Source organism: Aulonocara stuartgranti (genome assembly GCF_965226115.1).
Source record: "Aulonocara stuartgranti genome assembly, chromosome: 14".
NCBI lineage: Eukaryota > Metazoa > Chordata > Actinopteri > Cichliformes > Cichlidae > Aulonocara > Aulonocara stuartgranti.
Genome location: NC_138950.1, coordinates 17,497,173 through 17,524,206, shown reverse-complemented (window position 1 = coordinate 17,524,206; position 27,034 = coordinate 17,497,173). Strand labels below are relative to the sequence as shown.

Genomic DNA, 27,034 nt, shown 5'->3' with positions numbered 1-27,034 from the left:
ATCAAATACATTTCTCACCACAGTCTGATGTGCATTAAGACTCATATGTACAATATGAAAAAAAAATGGAACTGTTGTTACTGGATTCGTCACACACAGTTGACATGTAAGTGTACGAAGTAATGAGTTACCCACAGTTGACATGTAAGTGTATGAAGTAATGAGTTACCCACAGTTGACATGTAAATGTACAAAGTAATGAGTTACCTGTAGTGGAGCTCTTGTCACAGCAAGATGAATGCTTCGGTTGTACCTCCAGAACACCTTCATTCTCACAGCAGCACTGAGTCCTGTTGTCATACTGGTGGTGACCGCAGCACCGGTGGAAAGTGGAATTCCTCACCAGACTCTTCTTATTATCATTCGGACCACAATGCAGAATTCCCACATTTTGCACTCCTGTGAAAAAAAATCAGATACTAAAAACTGTAAGACTTATACTTCAGTCATAGCTAATTCATGTTTAGCTTATACTGTACGAGAAAACCGTAAAAATAATAATTGCAATGCTGCTTTTCACAGTAAAATGATTATCTTATGATTAGCTCTCTCATTTTAAATAATATTATGTGGAGGTTTGAGAAAAACAGCTAACTGACAGCATAGTTGGTTGGGTTTGTTGAAGCAATTGTGGAAAACTGTAGAGGCAACAACAAAGTCATCACCTCCAGTAATGAGTCTGGATTTTATTGGATTGCTGTAAGACAACTATTGGAGGAGCAACAACACTGTAGACATGGCAGATCTTTTTTAAAGGCAAGTTTATTAATTAGTATTTAATTCTATGATGTTTACTCAATCAAATACATTTCTCACCAAAGTCTGATGTGCATTAAGACTCATATGTACAATATGACAACAAGTGCAACTGTTTTTATTGGATTCGTCACACACAGCTTGCATGTAAGTGTACAAAGTAATGAGTTACCTGTAGTGGAGCTCTTTTCACAGCAAGATGAATCCTTCGGTTGTACCTCCAGAACACCTTCATTCACACAGCAGCACTGAGTCCTGTTGTCATACTGGTTGTGACCGCAGCACTGGTGGAAAGTGGAATTCTTCACCAGACTCTTCTTATTATCATTCGGACCACAATGCAGAATTCCTACATTATGCACTCCTGTGAAAACGAATCAGATACTAAAAACTGAAAGACTTATACTTCAGTCATAGTTAATTCATGTTTAGCTTTGTGTTTATGTGTTTCTCGTACAGTATATCCTGCAATACTGCTTTTCACTGTAAAATGATTATCTTATGATTAGCTCTAGTTCAGTTTAAACAATAATCTGTGGACGTTTGTAAAAAAAAAACAACAGCTATCTGACACTGTAGTTGCTTTGGTTTGTTGAGGCAACTATGGAAAGCTGTAGAGGAAATGACAAAGTCATCACCTCCAGTTATGAGTCTGGATTTTATTGGATTGCTATATGACAACTATTGGAGGATCAACAGCACTGTAGACATGGCAGATCTTTTATAAAATATGGTATCGCTTGTGGGGCGATTGTGGCTCAAGAGTTGGGAGTTCGCCTTGTAATCGGAAGGTTGCCCGTTCGAGCCCCGGCTTGGACAGTCTCGGTCGTTGTGTCCTTGGGCAAGACACTTCCCCCCATGCCTACTGGTGGTGGTCAGAGGGCCCGGTGGCGCCAGTGTCCGGCAGCCTCGCCTCTGTCAGTGCGCCCCAGGGTGGCTGTGGCTACAATGTAGCTTGCCATCACCAGTGTGTGTGAATGGGTGGATGACTGGATATGTAAAGCGCTTTGGGGTCCTTAAGGACTAGTAAAGCGCTATATAAATACAGGCCATTTACCATTTATAGAGTTCTGAATTAAGGGAGAAAAATACACACAAATGTGGCAGGTTTATTAGTTAGTCTGTAATGCGCTTGTGAAGTGGCTGTTTGGTCTCTCCAATGTAGAGGTCTGGGCATTTCTCGCTGCACTGTACAGCATACACCACATTGTTAAGTCTGTGTTTAGGCGTTTTGTCTTTCGGGTGAACCAGTTTTTGTCTGAGCGTGTTGCTGGGTCTGAAATACACCGGGATGTCATGCTTGGAGAAAACCCTCCTGAGTTTTTCTGATACACCAGCCTCTACATTGGAGAGACCAAACAGCCACTTCACAAGCGCATGGCACAACATAGAAGAGCCACCTCCACAGGACAAGACTCAGCAGTCCATCTGCATCTTAAGGACAAGGGTCACTCTTTCGAGGATGCTAACGTTCACATTTTGGACAGAGAAGACAGATGGTTTGAAAGAGGAGTGAAAGAAGCCATTTATGTCCACTGTGAGCGACCATCTTTGAACAGAGGCGGGGGTTTACGACACCAACTGTCTGCCATCTATAATCCAGTTTTGAGATCCCTTCCCAGACGCACTTAACGCCCACTCACATCCTGAGCCATCTGATTTCAGGAATTCGCATGATAAGGTGGGGCCAGGTTTCACAATGAACTCACCCGAAACTCTGACTGATTGGGACCCACAACCAGTTTCACACCTTGGCTCAGGCGATTAGAGGATCATCAGGGGGTCCTTTTGTCCCTCTGTGGGGGGAAACTCCCACTAGGTTTAAATCTGGGACTCCCCACCATTTGACCTTAGAACTGAAGAAGCTTCTCGGATGAGAGGTGAAACATCTTCAAGTAACTTAAAGAAGTCCAGACGCTTTTCTTTGCAAGCTCCTTTGGCTGTACAAACTAATGAGTCACCCACAGTTGACATGTAAATGTACAAAGTAATGAGTTACCTGTAGTGGAGCTCTTGTCACAGCAAGATGAATCCTTCGGTTGTACCTCCAGAACACCTTCATTCTCACAGCAGCACTGAGTCCTGTTATCATACTGGTTGTGCCCGCAGCACCGGTGGAAACTGGAATTTCTCACCAGAATCTTCTTATTATCACTTGCACCGCAACACAATTGCTTGTCCTTGGCAAAAGCCTCTGTGGAGAATACCATGGAGATTCTTAACTCTTTGGCCTCAACCATAACTAAGCTGATAAGCCTCTGCAACATTCTGCCGATGCTGATTATATTTTTTCCACTTGTATATTTGTTCTACTGAAGAATGAGGGATCCTTCTACACAACATTACCGTATGTTCAAATGAACATCTAGAACCACAAATCCATCTTCTTTTGTTTCCACTATTTCTCCTTACTTACATAAAATAAGTACATTTTGCAGTAGAAAATCACAACTCTCAAGAAGTCCTGTTTTTTGTTTGTAACACTGTCTGTCTTCGAATTTTGCCTTTTAATTATATAATATATGCTTAATGTGATGTTTTTCATCAGTGTGTCTGCTCACCTTTACCGCAACATTCAGCCATTAGTCCAGGTTTTGCAGTGATGGTTGATTGACAGCATATTTCATTGACAGGGTTGTAGGGCTTCAGCCCACAGCAGTTGGACACCTTTTCACTCAGACCATGAGTAACATTGGCTGTATAATAAAGACACAAACACTAGAAGCAGTGTAACAGCTGAAAGTGTCATGTTAAGTGTTAAATGGCCCACAGTTGTTCAAAAAAAGAAATGTTGCAATACCTCTGAATAAATGGAAACATCTGACTTAGTGATAGCAGATGAACACATACAGATGTGTGCAATGAATCCAGACTTCCCATCATTACTTTATTGTTCTTTTTCTGTTCATTTGCGCTCTGACAAAAAGCATGCTAATTTACAATAACAACAACAAGCACCCAAAAAGTTCAAACATAGCTATCCATAACTGGGTAATGATTTTCTTATTACAGTATCTGCCATGACTTTTTTTTTTTTTTACCAGAGTAGGGGGTGTATACAGTCAACTTCCAATTTATTCAGTCAATTAAATTCTGTATTAAAAAATTTTTTTAGTCTAAAGCGGTACAATTCAACTGCTTCATAAAGCCAGAAAGGTGGTTAAGAGTTTTTGTGCTCTTTAACTTATTTTCTATTAAGATTTTTAATTTAGGTGCTCTTCAGGTGCTTTTCTTTATTGGCCAGTTACAAAGTCAAAATTTCAGTTTCAGTTTAGCTAGATTTCAAGTTCGTTACCTCTGAGAGTGTTTCCGTCTTGTACTTTGCAACAGGTTGCTTTTTCAGGATTGTAAGGTTCCTTTCCACAACAAGACAGACTCGCCCCTGGGTAAAGTTTGTTTCCACAGCAAGCAGCTTCTTGTGTGTCATACTTTGTCCCATTGCAGTCTTTTCTGAAAAGCACAGATAACCAAAGCCTATTATCAATGACAGTAAATTCCATAGACTTAACAGTGCATACAGAAAATTGCTGTTTTACACCGTCAAACCTAGAGAGACTACTCCCTTTAACCTTTGTACTAATGCCCTCTATTGGACAACTATGAAAATACACTAAAATGTAGCAACAGGAGCATACCCATAAGCTGTTTATAGTATTTTTAACACCTCCACCCTTGCTGTGCTGACATAAAATTTATCTGAATATAGGACATTTTAAAACCTCCCTCTACTCCAAATGTCAAAAACTGGAAGGTACTTCTTAAAATCCCAGCTCAAAGTCGAAGTTTCTCAGAATTTTTTTTACATTAACTTGTCTTAGTATGTCTTCCATCACATCTTTCCAACTGGGTTAAATGTAGAAGCTCATGGGTACTGGTTTAGCTCTCTGGGATGAGCAGGTGACCACTTGATGTATGGCTAGGAGCCCAGGTTTGAATCTGACCCATGCCCCTTTACCATACATCTTCCTCACTCTTCTAATAAGGCAGTTTATCCTTAGTTATTTCCATTATAGCTTACAGGACATTTTACAATTTAAAGCTTAATGATTAAAAACAAAAAGGTTTATGTATTCTCAACTGATTCTTTGAAGATGTGAAACAGACTACCCCATCATCTTGTAGTAGAAAGTGCCTTAGGTGGTCATATTGAGTAGAAAGGCACTATAGAAGTATCAGTCCATTTACCATTTTCCATTAACTCTGCCTCCTGGATGTCAACCTCCTGTGTTCTTTTAGGTGCCACTGTCTCCTTTTCTAGGCACCACATCATAGTGGGTCTCACTACCATTTTGTAAACCTTCCCTTTCACTCTTGCTGCTATTCTTCTGTCCCAAATCACACCTGACATTCATCCCACTTCCACCATGAACCTGTCACTCCTACCACACACCATTGTCTCACTGTTTCCATAGATCTTCTTCATCAGCCTCATATCTTTCTCTGGAATTCCTGATTTCTTCATACAGTATCACATTTCCTCTCGTTGCACCTTGGCACTCCATCAATACTCTCAAAGCTTACATTGCTTTCAGAGTGTTAGTACAAGGATACCTCTCTATTTTTCCTCACATTCCTCCACAGGTACGCCATCTGAACCAACTGCCTTTCATTCTTCAGCCTCTTCATTGCTGTCTTCTCTTCCTCCTTACTAATCCATTCAAAGTTCATGGTTCATTTATTTGTCATTGTAAAATACAATATACAAGGTAATTTACTGTACTACTGCTTAAAAAGATGGCCCTCCCTATAGTATAAATAAAAGTTCAATTCAATTCAATTTTATTTATATAGCGCCAAATCACAACCTTAACTTACCACAAGGCACTTTGCATTGTAAGGTAAAAACCCTACAATAATAAAGAGAAAATAAAGAAAACCCAACAATGATATGACACCCTGTGAGTAAGCGCTTTGGTGACAGTGGGAAGGAAAAGTTTCCCACTGATTAAATGCAGAGTAGTGTACAGACAAATATTGTGTGTGAAAAATATCAGTGAAGAATAAACACGCCGTGCGTCATGGGACTCCCCCATCAGCTTAGACCTACTGTGACATAACTAAGACTATGTCTACACTAGCCCGGATAAATTTGAAAATGATGTATAAGTCTGAAAACACTCCACACTATCGTTTGCATTCGTTTTCACAGAGTTATTCATCCACATTGAAACAGGCGAAAACACTAATGCTCCAGTACTGCACATGCGTGAAACACAAGACGATTCAACCTACCTCACTTCTGTCAGTCATTTATTTACTTTCTGGCTCTTTGAAACGTCGCGGCAAAATGTTGAGGATAAGCAGCGAATTTTTTAAATGGACTAACAAAGAGGTGGAGTTGTTGCTGCGAGTAACACAAAAGTACAAAGCTGCAAAAGCGAGTGAGAATTAAAGAATTTGAAGAAAAGCTATCTGAAGCATGTACAAACTGATATTAATCTTTACTCTCTGTGTGGACGGAAGACCAAAACGGAGGCAAAAGGATGCATTTTCAAACGAAAACGTGTTAGTGTGGACATGGCCTAAGGGAGAATTCAGGGTCACCTGAACCAGCCCTAACTATATGTTTCCTCAAAAAGGAAAGTTTTAAGGAAAAGTCAAGGAAAGTTAAGTTCCCTGCCTTTTAGTCTTAAAGGTAGAGAGGGAGTCTGTCTACAGAATCCAAACTGGAAGCGTGTTCCACAGAAGAGGGGCCTGAAAGCTGGAGGCTCTGCCTCCCATTATACAATATCTCACAAAAATTAGTACATTTTTGTAAATATACAAATATATCTTTCCATGGGACAACATGGAAGATATGGCACTTTGATACAATATCAAGTAGTCAGTGTACAGCTTGTATAACAGTGTAAATTTGCTGTCACCTAAAAATAACTCAACATACAGCCACTAATGTCTAAACTGCTGGCAACAAAAGTGAATACACCCCTAAGTGAAAATGTCCAAGCTGTCCTCGAAGTGTCAATATTTTGTGTGGCCACCATTATTTTCCAACACTGCCTTAACTCTGTTGGGGATGAAGTTCACTAGAGCTTCACGGGGTGCCACTCGTCCATGATGACATACTGGAGCTGGTGGATGTTAGAGACCTTTTGATCCTCCATCTTCCCTTTGAGGACTTCCCACGGATGCTCAGTAGAGTTTAAGCTTTAGAGAAATGCTTGGCCAGTTAAGTACCTTGCTAAGTTCGTTTAGCAAGGCAGCGGTCTTTTGGAGGTGTTTTGGGGGTTGTTATCATGTTGGAATACTGTCCTATGGCCCAGTTTCTGAAGGGAGGGGATCATGCTCTGCTTCAGTATGTCACAGTACATGTTGACATTCATGGTTCCCTCAATTAACTATAGCTCCCCAGTGCCAGCAGCACTCATGCAGCCCCAAACAATGACATCCCACCACCATGCTTGACTGCAGGCAAGACACTCTTGTCTTTGTACTCCTCACCTAGTTGCCACCACACAGCCGTGATACTATCTGAACCAAATAATGTTATCTTGGTCTCATCAGACCACAAGTAATCCAGGTCCTTATTCTGCTTGTCTTCAACAAACTGTTTGCGGGCTTTCCTGTGCATTATCTTTAGACGAAGCTTCCTTCTGGGACAATGGCCATTTGATGCTGTGTGGTGTATTGTCTGAGCACCGAAAGGATGACCCTCCACACTTTTGTTGCCAGTGGTTTAGGCAATGATGGCTGTGTGTTAAATTGTTTAGAGAGGCATATACACTGTTAAATACACTGTTAGACAAGTTGTACACTGACTACTTTACATTGTATCAAAGTGTCATATCTTCAATCTTGTCCCATAAAAAGGTATAACAAAATATTTACAAAAATGTGAGGAGTGTACTCACTTTATTCAAATGCTGTACTTTTAAATACTCCAGGATCCACATGTAAGCCTACAGTCTTCTCTACTGGAGTGATATGGTACTACTGAATTAGATTCTGAATCAAACAGGGAGCCAATGAAAATAACCCAGTATAGGAGAAATATGCTCTCTCTAGTCCCTGTCAGTACTCTTGCTGCAGCATTCTGGATCAATTGAAAGCACTTCAGGGAGTTGTTAAGATAAGTTGATAATAATGAATGACAGTAGTCAAGCCTAGAAGTGATAAATGCATGAACTAGCTTTTCAGCATCACTCTAATATTCTTGTTTCTCTCTCCTCTCTCCTCTGCCTGGGTGGAACTCCTTGCAAGTTCCCGCTTCTGGCCTACGAACCTGCAAATAATCACTCACCCACTGCTTGTTATACTTCCATTCCAGCTACTACTTAAGACAACAGCTCAGTATTTGTCATTGCTGGATCGTTGCACGACACAGGTCAGTGTAGCCCCAGCTCTTTGCTGTTTATTCTTGTCTCTAGTGCTTTCCTAGCTTGAAACTGTGCTCTCTTGTATATAGATCTTCCTGGACCTGTTTATCCCTGGAGTGTGTTCATGAGCGCAAGTGGTTTACGAGTAGCGTGTGTGGTCGAACAGGAGTGTGGAGTGTTTCCTTCCCCCTCCCCGGATTCCCTGGAGCCCCTTTCCCCTTGCATCTTTGTATATAGCACCTGGTGACATTGTAAATAAACTGTTCATCTTCAGGGTCAACAAAGTCCTGCGCTTGAGTCCATTTATTCACTGTGGCAGACACCATATTTCTAAGGCTACGTTCACACTGCAGGTCTTGATGCTCAATTCCGATTTTTTGATCAAATCCGATTTTTTTGTCTGCTCGTTCACACTACAAATAAAATGCGACCGCAAACGCGCTCTAGTGTGAACGCTCAAAGTGGCCCGCATGCGCAAAAGAAGACGTCACACACAACGCGCTCTGTTTAGACCCAGAGCAACAGTATTGTTTGACTGATGGCCCTTAATATAAAGACTTCCGACTTCACGTTTCCCAATTTTTGCTTTAAGTTATTTTGTTATCTACATAATAATGTAGATAACAAAATAATTATCCTTATTGCTGTTTTAGAGAGGAGCGGTGCTTCAAAGGATAGTTGCAGATTTCTGTAAGAGTCTGCAGACCAGTGGCGGCTGGCCCATAGGGGGCGCTCGGGCTCCGCCCCCCCAAATGTGGAGGAGTAAAAATATATATTTTTAAAAAATTCATCAATGATAGTTTTACTATGTGTGTGCCCATATACAGCCAGGCGTATTTTAACATTTTCACCAGCTGACTCATTAAAGTTCAACCAACAAACGGTGTTTTTCTTCTTCTGGGGCGCTCGTCAAAGCGCCCTTGATATGCAGCGAAATAGCCTATCATTAAATGGTTGCCAGGGGAAAATAATAAATATTTGACCTATCAGCGTCGCTGAATTAAATGGTTTGGGGGCGCTTAAAATTGCGCCCCTGCAGAAAACGTGAAAGCTCACGAGTTCATATGGACAACAGTGTAAAGCTAGCTGTGCTAGGGAAAACTAGCATAGCGGCGCAGCTAGATGATGGACATCGGATTGCTTTAAGAAGGCACAACGAAGAGGTAGATAAAAACCGTCATATTTTATCTAAAATCATCGATTGTATTAAGTTTTGTGGTGCTTTTGAGCTAGCAATGCGGGGACATGATGAAAGTGATTCCTCAGACAATCCAGGGATTTTTAGAGGTTTAGTCGACTTGATGGCATCAATTGATCACGACTTGAGGCAACACCTTGAAAATGCTACTGTATTTAAAGGCACCTCGAAAACAGTCCAGAACGAGATCCTGGATTGCATGTTGGCAGTTCTGAGAGAAAGGATCGTGGAAGAAGTAAAGGCAGCGAAGTTTTTAGCCATTCAAGCTGATGAAACCACTGACATTTCTACACACTGTCAGTTAGTCATGGTGCTAAGATACATTGACCAACGAAACCGTATTCAAGAGCGTTTTTTTGAATTCATCAAGCTACCCAATGCTTGTGCAGATGCAATAGCCAGTGCCTTATCGGAGAGGCTGCGCTTCATCCTCCCCCAGGGACAAGACAGAAAGTTGATCGCCCAGGCCTACGATGGGGCCGCTGTAATGAGGGGTACCACTGGAGGAGTGCAGCGTAAGATACAGGACATTTATGCTAACGCTCACTACGTACATTGTTATGCCCATCAGTTAAACCTGGTAATGCAACAAGCAACCTCCCACATCCCTCAAATCAGTCACTTTTTTTCCGACATAGCAGGATTCGCTTCTTTTTTTACTAAATCGAGCAAGAGGACTGCAGTGCTTGACGAGGTGGTGGCGCACCGACTTCCAAGTGCATCGGCAACCCGTTGGAACTTCAACAGTCGTGCTGTGAATACAGTGTATGAACATAAAGACGATCTGGTGAGGTGTTTTCAGACCATCCGTAACAGTGAAGGATTTGATGCCCCTACAAAGAGAGATGCCGGTGGTTTCGTGAGAATGCTGGAAGACGAAGCTTTCTGTTTTTTCCTGGCCTTGTTTCACAAGATAATGCCACATGTAGACATGCTGTATAACCACCTACAGAAGAGAAACATCGATTCTGTCACCATCGCAGGGATCACCCAGACATTCATCAGCCGCATGCAGGCTATCAGGTAGGCATAAAAGCATAAATATGTAACCTAGAATAAATGTTAATTATCTATGCATAGATTCTATCAAATTCTCTGCATATATTCTGTGTTCTGTGACTTAAATGTTTAATGGAATTCAGATAATTTTGATTTATATCAGCCTTTGAAGTAATTTTATGAAAAATATTTGATTAAGTATATTTGATGAAGTATATTCCCAGTAATGATTTGATGTAGCCTATACCATAGGCTATTTCCTGAAATTATGGCCAGGGCCTTTATTTACTTGCACTGGTTTTCCCCCAGCCATTAAACCAGGTCCGGTTATTAATTAAATCCGGTAATTCCCGGTAATTAGAACACAACCTTTGTTTGGTTTGTGTTTGGTTAATATATCCCTATTCAGTTTTCAGAAGCCATTAATGAAACTTATGTATTGGATCAGGGAGGCACTTCCTAATCTGGTTGTGGATGAGGAGTACAGGGGACCTGTTCAAGACCCACCCACAAAGAGACGGAGAACATTGGGGGAAGACAGGCAACACCATTTGGCACTGGAGGTAAGCACTAGCTGCTTGGTCTGATTTAAATCGGATCATCAGATAAAATCTAATGACGATGCTGTCAGATGTCATTTGATATAGTGGTCATGACTGTTTTGTTTTGTTATGGACAGATTTTTTTTTTCAGAATAATGATTAACATGAGACATGTGCCAAAGTCTTACCACTGAATCTAACTCTTACCAATTATATATTATTGGATAGGTGTGCGACACCATTATGAGCCATGCCAAGGAGAGGTTTTCTTTCACCAAGCACCTTGTCAGCGCCACTCTGTTGCAAGGAGACTTGTTCCAACAACACAGCAAAAATTTTCCAGATGCAGCACTACAAACCACAGTGGAAGCCTATCCCTCATTGGACAAAGCCAGACTTAAAACAGAACTGTCCCTGATCTACGACAACGAGGAGTTTCAGAGTTGTAGTGGTGCGCTGGCACTCTATCAGGTTCTGATGGAAAACAACCTTCAAGACACATTCACCGAAACTGTAAGTCTTCTTAACATCCTCATCACCACACCAATGACAACATCAGAATCGGAGAGGTGTTTCTCTACTTTAAAGAGGATAAAAACTTTCCTGAGAAACAATATGGCTCAGGATCGGCTCAACGCTCTGGCTATGCTGTCCATAGAGAAAAAACTCACACAAGAACTTCCTGATTTCAACACCAGGGTCATCGAGAAATTTGCCACTCAGAAAGACAGACGAGCAAAGTTCTTGTACAAATAAGAACCCTTAACCATATTTACTCTCTTTCTCCATCCCTCTCTCTTTCTCTCTTTAGCCCACCCCCCCAATCAGTTTACAGTTGTTGTTTTCAATAGTTATTTTTCATTCATTCAAAAAAAAAAAAAAAAATCTGTTCATGTTCATTTTTACAAATCTATACAAATGGCCAGAATATGGTTGTTCATTTTTACAAATCTATACAAATGGCCAGAATATGGTTGTTCATTTTTACAAATCTATACAAATGGCCAGAATATGGTTGTTCATTTTAAATTTAAATTAAAATTGTGTTGTTTGATGTACTCATTAAATGGGTCATTTTAGTCGATATCATAAAAATTGCCCCCCCCTGAGATTTTTTTCAGGAGCCGCCACTGCTGCAGACTATGCAGTACAAATAAAATGTTAACGTTTCTCCAACATTGTCTTCCCAGGAGTTTCACCGGATGGCCAGGAAGCGTTCGCGATGTCTTCTCCGGAGCTGATAATTGGCGTCTGTCTTGTGTCAGTGACGTAAAAGACGGATTTAATGCTACTTGACCGTTCAAAGAGCAGTCGCTTTCTGAAACATCGGATATGTATCGGATTCAGTATCACATACGAAAGTGACCCAGATCGGATTTGAAAGTATCGGATTTGTGCCACTGTCATACCATGATCGGATATGAGTCGCATAGGGTCAAAAAAATCGGATTTGATGCGCTTTCACCTGCAGTGTGAACATAGCCAATGATTTTTGGGGTCAAGTACAATAATGTCAGTTTTATCTGAATTTAGAAGTCATGTCTTTATCTCTTCAAGACATTCCTGCAGTTTAAGTAATTGGTGTGTGTTATCTGGCTTCATGGATAGACAAAGTTGGGTATCATCTGCAAAGCAGTGAAAATGTATGCTATGCCTTCTAATGACACTGCCGAAGGGAAACGATATGGATCAAACCACTGCAGCGCAGCACCTTTCATACCTACAGTGTCAGTAATGCATAGTGCCTGGATATGCTTTAAAATAAATGTTATACCTTTTACTTTATTTAGTTGACTTTATAGCAGGACTCACAGTGATGACAGACTTTGAGTGAAAACTGTTCAAAAACCCAGTGGTGTGTGTTTTTCATGTCCTGCACTTCCTGATTCAACACTCCTCCATCCTTCCACTTTTGACTCTCATGAGCCTTTCAGAATACTCTCCACCCTCTCAACAGGCTCTCTTTACTCATTGTACATTTCAATCTCTAGCCTTAGTCACACAAACTTGCTCCCTCTCTCTCTCCATGTTTCTGTGTCCATCTCCGGGTTTGCTGTTCAGTGTTTTGAGTTAGTTCACCCAGTTTATGTTAGTTAAACCTCAGTTTCCATTTTGCCTCTTGCTTTTTTTATGTTCAGGTATTAATAAACGGCTTGCCTACTGTTAAACCTCACTCTCGCATCTATGTGTCTGCATGTGTGTCCTCAACCTCCTCACAGCCTGTTGACATTCATCTCCCTGAATATCACACTTTTTTCTTTGACAACCTCTCCCTTTAAATACTTTGATGTACTTTATCCTCCGAGAACTCTATGTTCTTCTGTTTCCAGTTTCACCATGTGACCCTTGCCTCTGCCTTTTCTTGCTTCATATCCTTGATTTCTTAAATCATCCTGCAGACCACCATGTAGTTTGACCTGACACCACCTTGAAGTCTCCCATTCACTTTCAGACTGCACCGTCTGCTTCTGCATACCATGTATTTAATCTGTATTCGCGTCCCCCCCACACACACACACTCTCACGCAGTCAAATGTGTTCAGAATCCAAAACCAACTTATTTTCTCTCCTTATCATCACACCTGCCCAACACTTCCTTATCACCTAGGTTCCCTTCACACATGTCGACTGAAATCTGATCCAGTCACCAGTCCCAGCCCCCTGGGGACACGCTGTTCCATTTCATTCAACTTACTGCGGAATTCCTTGGCACTGCACTCATCTTTGCCGCCGCCCTCGCAAAAAACATCATCTGCACAACCGCATAACCACTCTGCCTGGACTGTAATCAACACAATTGTTCGAACTCTAAAATTGCGAGGAGCCTTATCAATACAATGAGTTCTCTGTAGTCTATAACCAAACGCTTGACCTTTGATCAGCGGCCAGAAATTAAAGAACACAAAGCGAGTGAAGAAACAGTGACTCACCCACAGTCGTTTCTGGAGGCTGCGTTTGCTCCTGCGGCAGAAACTGTCAGCAAGCACAAATTGAAAATGATGAGTTACTAAAAACTTGGACTAAAATTGAATAGCATTAGGAATCTTGATTGTCTACGGTAAAGAATGTAAAGAACCACAGGTTAAAAAAAAGACTGACGGTAAAACAGTTGTCTCTATTTTCAGTGATTTAATCGAAGAATTTGAACATCTCTGGAGGCGTTTATAGATTTGTCCCGGGCATTTACTTATAATACGCCCTCAAGTTTGAATTTACATTTAAAGGTCTGCATGCACGAGAGGTTCTTAATTCATATTTGCAGATGCCTATGCACCTTTTGAACTATTTATGAAGTTCTGTAAATATTCTTGCAAAACACACACCGAGTTGATAACGCACACACAACTGACCTCACAGATCTAAATGTTTGGGAAGCACAAACAAATCCTTTTGCTCCAATAATATTCCCCATACCACTCGTTAACTATACAAGATATATATATATGATTCTACAGTCTGACGTCCCTGAAGAACCCACGAGACTGCCCCGAGGTGTCTTCAAATGGATGAATCAGTCTGCCGCCCACGCCCGGACATCACGCATCTGATGCTATCACCTTTCCCATTCTTTTTCCCACAACGCCACAGTAAATTACTAGAAGATGAAAAAAGATGGGAAAAAACCCCCAAAAACAACAACACACACACCACAAGAAGTTAGCTGATTTATATACCTGTGGATTTGTTTGTGTTCCAGGTGTTGCATGCTTGTTTGTTAATAGCGGTGAGGCAGTTGGTGATACATTGTGCATTTCTTTTTACGCTATCCCTTTATTACCCCCCCCCCCCCCTTTTCTGCCCGTCATATCTATCTATCTATCTATCTATCTATCTATCTATCTATCTATCTATCTATCTATCTATCTATCTATCTATATATATATATATATGCATGCTATTATTATTTATGCTATTATTATTTATAATACTGGCAGTGGGAAGTGGAGAAGAAAGTACCTTGCCTCCAAGCATTATTACCTATGACGCACGGTCTCTCTCTCTCTCTCTCTCTCTCTCTCTCTCTCTCTCTCTCTCTCTCTCAAAGCTTCCACAAACAGCGCACCAGCAGTCGGAACCTTATTAGTTGTGTCAAGCCAGTGGCCCTATACACGGATTCTCACAACTCAAAAAGAACTAATAAATAAATCAATATCACTTACCACAATCAGTAGAGAATCCAAAAATCAGCCAAGCTAAAAGAACAGGTGGAGAACCATCATTATACAGCCTTAAAATACTCAAATATATCTATATCAGCAAAGGTACGAAATCCTACCAAACCCGAGAGTCTGAAGCAGGTACATCTGTAATCCTTTTAGGAGAATGTGTCTCCCATTGAGTCTGAGAGGCAAACATATGCGGCTAAATAGTCTAATTAGCCCCACCTCCCATAACGCCTAAAAATATGTCATTTATAACCAGAGGGTCAAGGTAGCGGGGGCTTGATTACATGGTATGCAAACCAAGAAGCTCCGCAACAATAAAAGACTTGTAACATGCAGTTGTTAAAGTATGCAGCTGCTCTAGACAATATAGATTCCAATTTTAAACACACCGCACTCAGGTGTGCACTGATTTCTATACCTGAAATAGATCCCACTGAGATGAAGATTTATTAGGGGAACCTGGCTTTCCTGTCCTGTTGGTGGGTTCAATTTTTTAGATAGTCCAGATCTGATGGTGAACACTTTTATCTCTGTCTGTTACTGCAGCATTTTACTTTGATGCAGTTCCCAAGTCATCCATGGGAGTTAGTTTGTGAAAATTCAGTTTTTCATTCAGCTTGATACATGTTTTAGATGATGAAATCTTCTTACAAGTGACGACAGGGTGTTTGAAAAGTGATCGTCTTTGAAATGGGCTGAACCATATTGTCTACATGTGTGTGTGTGACATGTTAACGATTGTCGTATGCTGACGAGAGCTACCCAAATGCTGCTAGTTCCCATCTGTTTGTCATGGGGAGCGCTGCGCCCTACATGCAGTCCTTCTGATAATAGGATTCTTATTTTAACTTACATACCGTACATACTCCAATCCCCGAGGAAAATATTGCTGAATCAATTTAGAAAGTAAAAAGAAAAAAGAAAAAGAAAAACGAGAAAAAGACAGAAAAAACCGTTAAAAGTAAAGGTCCTTCATTCCATTTAATCCATCTGGTGTGATAGCATTGTAGACAGGGAGGGACAGGAAAACAAAAAGATCATCAAGGACGTGAATTCGACTCCATCCCAGGCCACTCGTCCAGTAGATTATTTTACCGCTGACTCATTAGGCTTGACTTATGTTGTAAAAACTCACTAATAAATCATGTCGAACATACACTCCAAGCTCAAATCTTCGTGTGTGTGTGTGTGTGTGTGTGTGTGTGTGTGTGTGTGTGTGTGTGTGTGTGTGTGTGTACATGTGTGTTTTATGTTCTATCGACTCACCTGCTTCATGACTCCTGACTTACTTTGCAGCGTTTAGCTCCATCTTGGAGATGACGCTTCCGTTTACTTCCAAGCATCCGTTTAACTGGTAACTCGTCGAATTATTATCTCCAGAATATCAGGTAGAAAGTTTTGTAGGTTGGCAAAAAAACTCATTTACCTGTCTGTGCAGGTGGTGAACCACATTAAGCAATCGTTGTTGACAGATCCCTCATCTCACAATCGGGAACAAAAGAGATTTGTGTTTTTTCTTTTTCCTTTTTTTATGTCTAAACATACAGAATATTTATTTATGTTGGTAGATAGCATACGGTTAATGGGTTCATGAGTATTGAAGGGTTATATATAAAATAAAGGAATTGCCCGTTTTGCAAGTATATTTATGACTCGTCATTGTACCTATGTGTTCCTCATTATGAGCAATCCAGTGTCCTTTTTGGCATCTTAAAATGTATTTATAGAATTGTGATGAGATATGTTTGACAGACTATAAGCAAACATTTACTACCATTTAAATACATGAAAGTTCTTGGCATGACACTTGTATTCTGTGGTTTTTTTGTGCTTTCTGTTTTGATCTAGGGTACTTCATGTTGTAGGCTGAACTTGTTTGTCTGGTTTTCCTTCGATGTAGTCTACTAAAGCCAATTTTACATTGAAGCAAATTTTCTTTGGTGGCAGGCTCTTTTAAAAAGAGGTTGTATGGGAGAATCATCTCTTAACAGGCACGTGCAGAGGGGGGGGGCTAGAGGGGCTTGAGCACCCGCCCCTTTCCTGATGGGTGCCCAAAGTGCCCTTTGTTGAGGCAACTTTTTAAAAAAAAAAAAAAAAAAAAATTTATGTGTGCGTGCGTGTGGAGTCCTGTCTGTGCCCCTCAACAATAATATATAGTGTATAGCACACAGGAGTATTGTACACGTTGGTAAGTTGTCTTGTGGCAACTGACGAACTGAAACAAACGAGCGTGCTGTGTGTGCGACAGCGCGACAAACATTACGTGTCCTTTTATTAACTGCACAAGTAGTGCTGGTCATAGCTGCTGGCTACCTGTGTAAGGCTGTCATGGGTCTGTAGCTCTGTCACCGTTTTAGGGAACATATTTAGTTTTAAAGTAAGTTACAGGACTTTTCCTGCCTTTCTGGAGGGATTATATTTCACTAAAAACGATCTAATATGCATGTCCACATAATTATGCATTATTATAATTATAATATATTAAAAAACACACACTGTATTTTAAAGAACATACATTAAGAAGCAGATTATATTAGATTTATATTTTAAATAAGACAAAATTTGGAGTTTACAGCAGCAAAATTATTGTATCTCTACAGTTTAAAAATGTAATAAGCTTTCCCCTGCACAGAGTGGATAGTGAAACAAATGGAATCATCATCAATACATTATTTCATATTTATTACTTCCCCCTCCTCATTGCTTTATTATTGTAGCTCTAGTAATAAATAATAATGTAAGGATTCTGGATCAGCACCATGATGCCCAAAGTATATACAGTATTCTGAAGAAGGTCTAAAATGTCACTGTGTGTGCGTACATGTGTGTGTTTTATTTAGATGGATTTAAAAAAAAAAAAAAATATTACTCATGATATAACATTGTCCAGACATGCCTGGTAAGGACATGAGGAGGAAACAGTAGGAGCTGTGTGAGGCTACTAAAGGCAGTGCTATAACATTTTTCTGTCATCATTTTATTATACATTAAGTGCAAGAGTTGTTAGGTGTGGATAATTAGATTATAGTTTATTGCAATAGCAAGTTGTGCCTTATTCTCAGATAGACAGCAAGTGGAGAGTGATTTAAGAAATGATGGGATGGAAGGAAGAAGAGAAGCAAAGAGTGATTCACAGGCAGAGCCGAGTTTATTTCTCACAGTGTTTTGTTGCCAAGCGCTGTCACCAATCTTTGCATTTTGTTATTATCTCATGACACTTGTTTAATCAGCTACCATCTCTCCTGTGGACTTTTTAATGTCTACAGTCTCAGATCAACACAGCCCTGCCCTTCCCATATTAGATTCTTGATGAATGTGTGTTGTTGTTATTCAGCCTGGTTCAATGTGCCCCTTTTTAACTTTGAGCACCCACCCCTTTAAACCTCTCTGCACGGCCCTGTCTCTTAACACGATTTAGGAAACACTCGGTCTGACATGTCATACTGTGCTTGATTGTGTGTGACTCAGAATGGTCGAAGACAGAAGAATGTATTTCTAATAGATATTGTTAGTGTTTATTTACATCTTCACTTATCCTTGACATACATTATGTTCACGGGCAATCCAACTATTATGTTTTAGCGTTAGGTATCAGACCCAGAAGCAAAGTTTACGCAGGCAAGGGGTGGGGGAGGGGGCTGGGGGTCCTGTGTTGTTTGGTGCAAGGACGGCCTGCTTGCGCATTCCCGTTGAACTGACATGGTTATGTTTCGGTGTTTTGCAGGTGAGCACAGGTGATGTAAGCAAAGTGATGTAGCTGTATACAAAACGTGTTCAAAGAATGTACTGTCATAAAATTACATTTCGCTATTATTTGCAGTGTAATGATTTAGGTTGAATGAGTTTGCGTGAAACACAATGCAAATCAGAGTAGCATACACTGAGTTATACAGACGACAAACCTGTAAATCAATGATGTGTATTTTAAATATTCCAGGAATATAAACTCCGTGTTTATGTTTAGTTTATTAGTATTCTGTGGTTTTGGTTGCCTTGGGTGTTTGTACTCTTCTGTTTCATGGTTCATGTTCCTATGTTCTGTGTCCCTGAGTCTGTGTTAAGTTGGTGGGTTATGTCATTGCGTGTATGTGTTTCCTGTTTTATTGTGAAGGTCTGCGTCTTATGTGAGTGTTTTCAGTTTGCCTCCCTAGTCTTGTCACGTTAATCACTCCCGGCTGTGTTCCCCACCTGTGTGTAATCTCCCTGTGTTCTCTGAGTGTATTTAAGTTGTGTCTTTTCAAGTTTAGAAAACTCAGAGTGAAAAACGATACTCAGGGTTGAGTAACCCCGAACTGTCCAACTCGGAATATTCGGTTTCAGAAAGGCTGATAACAATTAGTTCAGTCAACGCGGAGTTGCTTTAACCCCAAGTTAAGCGCGCGCACGAGGATACATAAAGCCCTGATTAGTGGAGCACAGAATAAGCGAGTCACCATGGAGACGGAGGGAAAGAAGGTGCGGTCAATGTATTTTACAGCGCTTGAGGCCGAAATTCTGATGGCAGCATATGCCGATAACATGCAAATTTTGCGGAAAAAAGTAACACAGCCTCAGCTGCAAAAGAAAGAGAGCATGCATGGCAAAACAAAGCCGACAGAGTCAATGTGTGAGTGTTAATTTAAACATTGATCGAGGGATTTCCACCCATTTAACACGTTATTTTATTTTATTTTATTTTTCATTTTATACATTTGATTTCGTGATGTGATGTGAGCGCAGGTGCAACCCAACAGGCCCCAAACGTTCCTGGCAGCAAGTAAAAATGAAATATAAAAATATAGTCCAAACAGGTAAGGTGTAATTGTATTATGAGCCATAGTGCTTGGTCTGTTTGTCCGATGTAAATCAATTGCAGTTAGAGGCTACATTAATTTCCCCTCTGTAAGCACTTATTGAAATTATCTGAGCACATTACAAGTACATATTTGCTTACTCTGTATGCTCAAATGTGGCCCGTTATAGCCACCAGAAAAAAAGCGGAGGCCTGAAAAACAGGTGGGGGTCCTCCACCACCACCACTCACAGAGGCTGAGCAGTTGGCCCTCAGCCAAGACAGTGGGCTCCCTGTGGCTGAAGGCATCTCTGCGGGGACATCCTCTGAGTCAATAACCCCGCAAGACACAAGTGCCTATATAAGGGGTAAATTCAAAATAATACATGATGTGCATACATCCTTTCTTCACAGTCACCTTTGCAGTGCCACTCATTCATCTGATAAACTCTTTACCATAATGGATTATTTTGTAGTGGAGTAATTTTCCGACTGATTTTGCCTTCCCTCAGTCTTGGTTGTCTTTGAGAGCATAATGACAATGAAGTGTAAGGTGATTGGTATGTTTGTTAATTGCCATTTGGTCCCTTGTAAGTTATAAGTGACCTGTATAAACCTCATATTCTATCAGTTGATGGTGATGGTGTACTGCATCTGGTGCAGCCTCCTGTTGAGCCAGACCAACATGCAGTTGTGAGTACTCTTAATACTCCACAGATTATATGAGTTTACAGTAGAACAGCAATGTTGTTAATTTCTTTACTGCAGGAAAATAATGAAGAAACATTGACAGCTGTTACAGAGGAGGAAGCAACAGAGACACTTTATGAGGTTTACATCTTTTAATACTTTGTGTACAGGAAACACAGGCGACCAATAAAGCCAGTTGAACAAAACATCTGTTTATTCTTCTTTCAACATGTTGTGGTGATGGGTCAAAGGAAATGATTGTGACATATGGTGTCTCTGACTGCGCTTCCATCTTGTATGTCCGTGGGAGGGTCAGGATGTTCATGGTTTGGATCACTGCTGATGTTTGGTTCAGAAGGACAGTGTTCTCCTCTAATTGTGGCAATGTTGTGAAGAATCACACATGCCACAATAATGTCACATGCCCTTTCTGGGGTGACCCTGAGTCTTTGCGGGCACTGGAACCGGGCCTTAAGCATTCCGATAGTCATTTCAATTCTGGCTCTTGTCCTGCAATTAGCCAGATTATATCACTGCTGTGGGCCCGGTTCAGGGTCAGGGTAAGGGGTAAGCAAATAGGGTAAACATGGATACCCCCTATCACCAAGCAAGTAGCCAGTGAACTCTCCTAAGACAGAAGGATACACTTCAGTTCAAATGTCCCTGAAGCAATTGGTCTTTATATATTTTAAAGTATTCTCAACTCACCATGTCCAAATTTTGTGCTCAGTGTACATTCACGGAATATTTGTGAGTCATGGACAGAGCCTGGCCACTTGGCTTCCACATTTGTGATAATGTTGGCAGCATCATATATGATCTTCACAGTGCCAGAGAACACAAATTAGCATCCATTACTATAATGAAATAATTTGTTAGTTTGAAATGCTACAGGGAACTATGTACCTGTACATTAATGCTGTGGAAAGACTTCCTGTTCACATAGTCTCCTTCATTTACTGAAGGAGCAATGATTGGAATGTGAGTGCCATCTGTACAGCCAATCACGCCTGGGAACCGTGAGAATAAATGTAAAATTTAAGTAGTAGTTCAAGTATCACCACATCATGAATTAAGTTTCATTCATCCTGATACCTGCAATTTTGTGGCATCCCTCTTTGATAAATCTTGTGGGTCTATGACCGGGGAACACCACAAACGAGTGCAGGAGACGTTTCAGTGCAACTGTAACATTCCTGACTGCCCGACAGACGGTAGCCTTGGAAACGTGCTCAGCGTCACCAATATTATACAGAAAGCTCCTGTTTGCAAATAACCGAAGTGCGATACAAATAATATGTACAGAACTGAGAGGATGTCCGCGATGTGTCACATGAGCAATATTAGGCCTGAGGATGTTATTCAAATAACTTAGAGATTGTGCTGAGAAACGGTAACGTTTGCACAGAAAATCATCAGGAAATGATAAAATGTCCAAACGCGCTCTGATCACTCTCTCCCGGCGGAGAGCTCTGCGGAGAATTTGGGCTTCACGATCTACTGGCTCTTCAAGGAAGGAGCACGCCATGTCTGACACTTCCTACAGTCAGGTTTCCGACAAAGGGGCGGAGACAGTCAGGGTTAGTTGTAGTAAACCTGCTAGGGGGCAGGTTAGCTTCACGGCGTGTGTCGTCATAGTGACTCACTCAGGCTTCAGCTGAACTCGCTTTGTGAAACCGAAAACCCAGAGTTTTCGTTAACTCAGGGTATACTTACTCAGTTTTTCCACTAAACCGGCTTCCTGAAATAGGGCCCAGGTCCTAAATATTCCACACGGCTTGCCCCGGCAAACCGTGACAATATATTAACTCTCAAAGAGTATTTTAGTTTAACTACGTAAGAGTTATCTTCTAATTAATTCTAAAAAGTGGGAATTTTACTGTTCTGAACTTCTAAAAATTTCTCTTGGAAAAAAACATTTACTAAAAAGACGCAATGGTTTTTGAAAAACATTTATTCTGAACTGTGCACCACAATTTCAAAACATTTTCTGAAAGATGTAACAGTGTACATGTTCTCACTTTCATTAGAATTTTGTTTATCAAAAGGTCTGACATAGGTGAGCTGGTAAATGCAAATAACAGCATTCTCATCACTTATTTCAATAAATACAAAATACAATATACATGTCCTTCATTCATTACTTTGTGGAACTGCAACGCACTTCTGGATTGCTGGAGGACTGTTTACTTAGCCTGATAGGCCGAAGGACACTGTCTCAGCTAAACTATGGACACACACACACACTTATACTGATAAGCACTCACTCATCCCCCCTCCCTTTCCAACGCCTTCGATGCTTGTGCCCTACCGGGGAAGATAGCAGTCAACTGGACCAGCACAGATGCTGCAGGACCGGATGCGCTGTCTACACCGGCTCTCTCTTACCCTTTACCCGCCCCTGTTGCTTGTCTTGTGTTTCTATGGTGTATTGATAGTCATGTGCTTTTGTGCTGAGGTGTTTTTTCTGTTATCAAACTGTTCTCCCACTAGGAGCTCAGTCTGAGTGGAGTTTTTTTTCTCCACCTCTTACCTCATGTAGTGTATTTTCGTTGTTTTTTCCTATCAGCCTACCTTCTGACATGTCTGCCCAATGTGATGTTTGTGTAAAGTTGGTCTGAAGGTTCCTTTGTAAGTGCGCATGCGCCATTAGCGTGCTGCCTGCTGTAACCCCTAATTTCCCTCGGGATGAATAAAGTATTCTGATTCTGCTCTCCCCCATATTCCATCTTCACAAGCATATCCTATGTGGAGATTGAATAAAAATTAGTTGACACTAATTAATGGCACAAATAATCCAGTAATCAATTGCAGCACAGTAAAAAAAAAAGGAATCCTTTTTGAGTCAACTTGTGTAAAGTATTTTCCCAAAAGACAAAGACACAGGCAACAGGTAATACTGAACTAAATGTAAAACCTCAACCTTTTTCATTTTTACCTAAACCGTGTGCACAAAACTCTGGAGGGATCTAAATGCTAACGTAGAACCCAGTCAGGACATCTGCTACTGCTGTTTGCTCATTTTGTTATGGGAGATCATTTTCAGGCTACAAGTACTATTATACCAACATTTCACATTCTAGACATTGTTTTAGGTGTATTTGACCAAAAATTTGACTGAAAATTCACATGCAAGCTTTTTTCCAAGGCTGTGGTATTTGCCCGCAAACAATACCTTTCAGCTAGCTAAAACAGAATATTATGCTATCACCGAGCAACATGGCTAATGCCTTTCACACAGCTTTGTCTCAACTCCAAAGAGCCACAGAAGTAAAAGCTAATAATAATAATTGAAACAATCTTTGAAAAAATGACTTACCAAGCATGGCAAACAACTCAAATATGTAGAGCAAAATGTTCTGAAAAGGCTTCACTTCAGCTTCGACTGGAGCCTATGGTGCTGGGGGCGGAGTCTGTGAATTTACTCTATTGGTGTCATAGCCCCTGTAGGAGTTCAGAGTTAGGAGGTCAAGAGTTAATGTTTCCATTGTAACACCTCCAGATTTGACCTAGAAACACTCATTTTTAACACTCGACTTTAACTACTATCATTTTACACCTCAGAGTTACATTAAAAGAATGTGACTCTACTTAGAGTAAAATTAACTCTACTTTTGCAAGAAGACCACTAACACCAAAACATTTAACACTTTTGAAGTTGCTGTGCAGCGGAAAGACAGTGTAACTCCCTCCAAGTTGAAAAACGGACATAAGGCGTTCTTAATTTTTGCTGGCATTTATTGGACACATGTGCCACCAAAGATGCCGTGAGCACTGTACAAACAACATAAAATAATCAATTTTCACAGTAAGGCATTCTCACAGAGAATAAATAATAAAGTATATTTTTCAACAACATAAAAACATTCACAATTTGACTGTAGCTGTCGCATTGGAATGTGTTTATAAGGTGATTGTAATTTTCAAGTGTGGATGTTTAAGCCGGTTCCTATGTTGTGTTGTCGCCACCTATTGGTGGACCCGAGTATGGCGCTTTGTGGTGCGCATGCTTTGGGCCAGTAGCGGTTTCTGATACGGGCGGCATGGGCAGTTGCCTGGGGCGGCATCGTGGTGAGGGGTGGCATCACAGGCAAAAAATTTAAAAATTGCTCGCTCTTATGCTGCTCCGATGTCATGCCAGCGCATATTGGGAATGGCATAGGCACCGATTGGTTTTATATCGCCCATTTGCTGGGAGTAAGGGCGCCATCCGTTTGTGAGGTGCGCCTGCTGCTTGCGGCACAGGGAGGAGAGAATGGGGCGGCGGGGACTTCTTTGGCTGGCTGGAGCAGCATCTAATAACCAACTCGCAAAATAAAACAAAATAAAAACAAACCAACAAACACGAAAACACGAGACATTATGATACAGACTTATAATTTGCACCGATGTTTTTTCAAAATTCTATACGTGAAAAGTGAGCGCGAGAGCCCTCGGTGCGCCTGCTTGCTGCTGAAGTCAAAGTAAACCTTATTGTCATCTCCGCTAAATACAGTACAGTATACAGAGAGACGAGATGATGACGCCCCAATTACAGCAGTGCAAGTAAACAAACAATATATATAAGAAGAGTAAGAAAATAAATATACACTTTAGGACTAGGGGTAAAGGTATCAATGACAATTTAAAATTTATAATTTACAGTTTGATGATGAAGTCTCACACACAACCTGTCAAAGGGGTGGGGGGCACTTCCAAATAGAGCATATTTCATGTATAATGTTGTAAATCCAAGCCCATTATGTATTTATGATTAAAGAAGAGGAGGAGAAACGAGCAAAAGATACAGGTAAGCAGATGTGTCATTGCAACAAATGCCATGTTGCAATACTATACTGCTCTGGTAGCCAACGTTTCAAATGCAGGTTTGACAGGTTTGTGAGTGTACACTTTATCCAAAATCTAGTGAGGGTTTACTCAGCTTTGCCAGTGGGTGGCTGTAGCTCAGGCGGTAGAGCAGGTCACCTATTGATCGGAAGATTAGTGGTTTGATCCTTGGCTCCTCCAATCTGCATTGCGTGAATGTGTATGACTGTAGGTAGGAAGCACCCAGTTAAGGGAAAGTGTGTGGTAAATGTTGTATAAAGCACTTTGAGTAATGTGGAAGAATTGAAAAACGCTATATAAGAATCAGTCCATTCACTGGCTGAACAGAGTTTTGTCATGTTCCTTTTGCACTATTATGCACATTTTGTTATTACATGGCTTAATTAAGATACACATTAGGCTGACATCTGGGGCCAGAGCTGGAACTATTCTGGGCTAGCAGTGTGTCTGCAACTGGCCCGTGGCTGCACACAACTTACACATGGCCCACATACCGCAAAGAATGACAGCCCTTTGGTTGCTCAGACCAGGTTTTCCAGAGGTAATCCACACATGGGCCAGCAAAGGACCACCAGTGTGTCTGCAACTGGCCTTGTGCTGGCCAATGTGTGGGCCACCTTTGGCAAACCAGATCTGGGCCACCAGAGTGCAAAAAGTGCAGCCTTACCTAGTGTCCACCCTACTGTTACTCATTTTATATTAAGATTTAAAAATCTAGTCGGTATTGGTATGGCGAGTAACCTTCAGTAAAAGTAATAATTCATACAGCAGTAGTACATTCATGTAGTTATAAAAAGCACGATAATATAATAGGTAATCCAAAGTATTCAGAATATGTTACTGTCATTGAGTAACGGAACGGAACAAAATACATTTTGGGGCATGTATTTTGTAATCTGTAGTGGAATACATTTTAAAAGTAACCTTCCCAACACTGACAATAATTAGCTTCAATGTGATTTCACACCTAGTTGCAAACAGAGACAAACAATAAGAATATAGAGAAACTCATGAAAACAGTAAAAGTAGCTTTTCCTCACCTCAGAAAGAGTAGGGCAAGAGCTTTTGTTAATGCAGTGACAGTGGGACAGCCATGTGAGCACAGCGTAAGAATAACAAATGAGAGAGTTGAAGTGCCTAAACACAGCTCCATCCAAATCGAGTGTCGAGTGCAAGTCCCACCTTTCAAAGAAGATAGAACCCTCATCTTCGAGCCTTGTGAGAACCCACAGTGGCCTGAAGGACTCGAGTTCTGTGATACCCTTGTTTTAGTAAAGACTGGTATGACACAAAAATTGTCATTAGTGTACAAAATCCCATAGTCATGACATCACACTGCCAAGTAGGAATGTTATTGGAACTGTGCAGTCTGTTGCATCAATATATCCTGCTAATGTATTCAAAACTGTCTGTCTCCCTACTGCATCAGTCCGTCCCATCCAGGCTAAGAGCTCAGGTGAGAACACACCTAAAAGTGAACAATGGGACCCATCTGTCGATTTGACTCATGTGAATGACCACCAAAGACAAGCTGTTAGTCAGATGTTAAGAGAAGAATCAGAATCATTCTCTAAATCTGATAATGAGATAGGCTGTGTTGAAAACTTGCAAATGAACATTTCATTGAAAGATAATGAGCCAGTCACACGGACTTATCTCTCTGTACCAAAACCCTTGTATCAGGAAATGAAAAACTACCTACAGGACCTAATAGCTCAGGGGTGGGTGGAAAAATAAAACTCATCTTACTCTTCTCTGGTGTGAGGCAG

General features: G+C 40.8%; 2 protein-coding genes and 1 long non-coding RNA gene across 4 annotated transcripts in view; 1 reads left to right on the top strand and 2 right to left on the bottom strand.

Annotated features, from left to right (window-relative positions):
- The window catches only part of LOC309687677 (uncharacterized protein), a 34,727-nt gene extending 18,877 nt beyond the window's left edge, over positions 1-15,850 (bottom strand). The window contains exons 1-8 of one of the 2 annotated variants that reach the window (XM_082502795.1): positions 15,835-15,850; positions 14,972-15,004; positions 13,742-13,784; positions 4,052-4,206; positions 3,318-3,452; positions 2,756-2,950; positions 929-1,120; positions 208-399 (exon numbers count right to left, since the gene is read on the bottom strand). In XM_082502795.1, the coding sequence (XP_082358921.1) occupies positions 208-399; positions 929-1,120; positions 2,756-2,950; positions 3,318-3,452; positions 4,052-4,206; positions 13,742-13,784; positions 14,972-15,004; positions 15,835-15,841 (952 nt within the window). In that variant the 5' untranslated portion in view covers positions 15,842-15,850. Of the gene's footprint in view, positions 1-207; positions 400-928; positions 1,121-2,755; positions 2,951-3,317; positions 3,453-4,051; positions 4,207-13,741; positions 13,785-14,971; positions 15,005-15,087; positions 15,136-15,834 lie in introns of those variants that run through there. The other variant, XM_082502794.1, reaches the window with a different exon arrangement.
- LOC309686917 (zinc finger MYM-type protein 1-like) lies at positions 9,308-11,567 on the top strand (the record flags this gene model as incomplete). The annotated part of the gene is made up of 3 exons (XM_082501589.1): positions 9,308-10,293; positions 10,718-10,832; positions 11,040-11,567. The coding sequence occupies 3 exons, from the start codon at positions 9,308-9,310 to the stop codon at positions 11,565-11,567; spliced, it is 1,629 nt and encodes a 542-aa protein (XP_082357715.1).
- A 4,829-nt stretch (positions 15,851-20,679) lies between the features above and the next one.
- Positions 20,680-21,703, bottom strand: LOC309687532. The gene is made up of 3 exons (XR_014270793.1): positions 21,345-21,703; positions 21,147-21,258; positions 20,680-21,066 (listed from the first exon to the last, which is right to left on the bottom strand). It is a non-coding gene; the product is annotated as an uncharacterized lncRNA (long non-coding RNA).
- Positions 21,704-27,034: the final 5,331 nt, after the last annotated feature.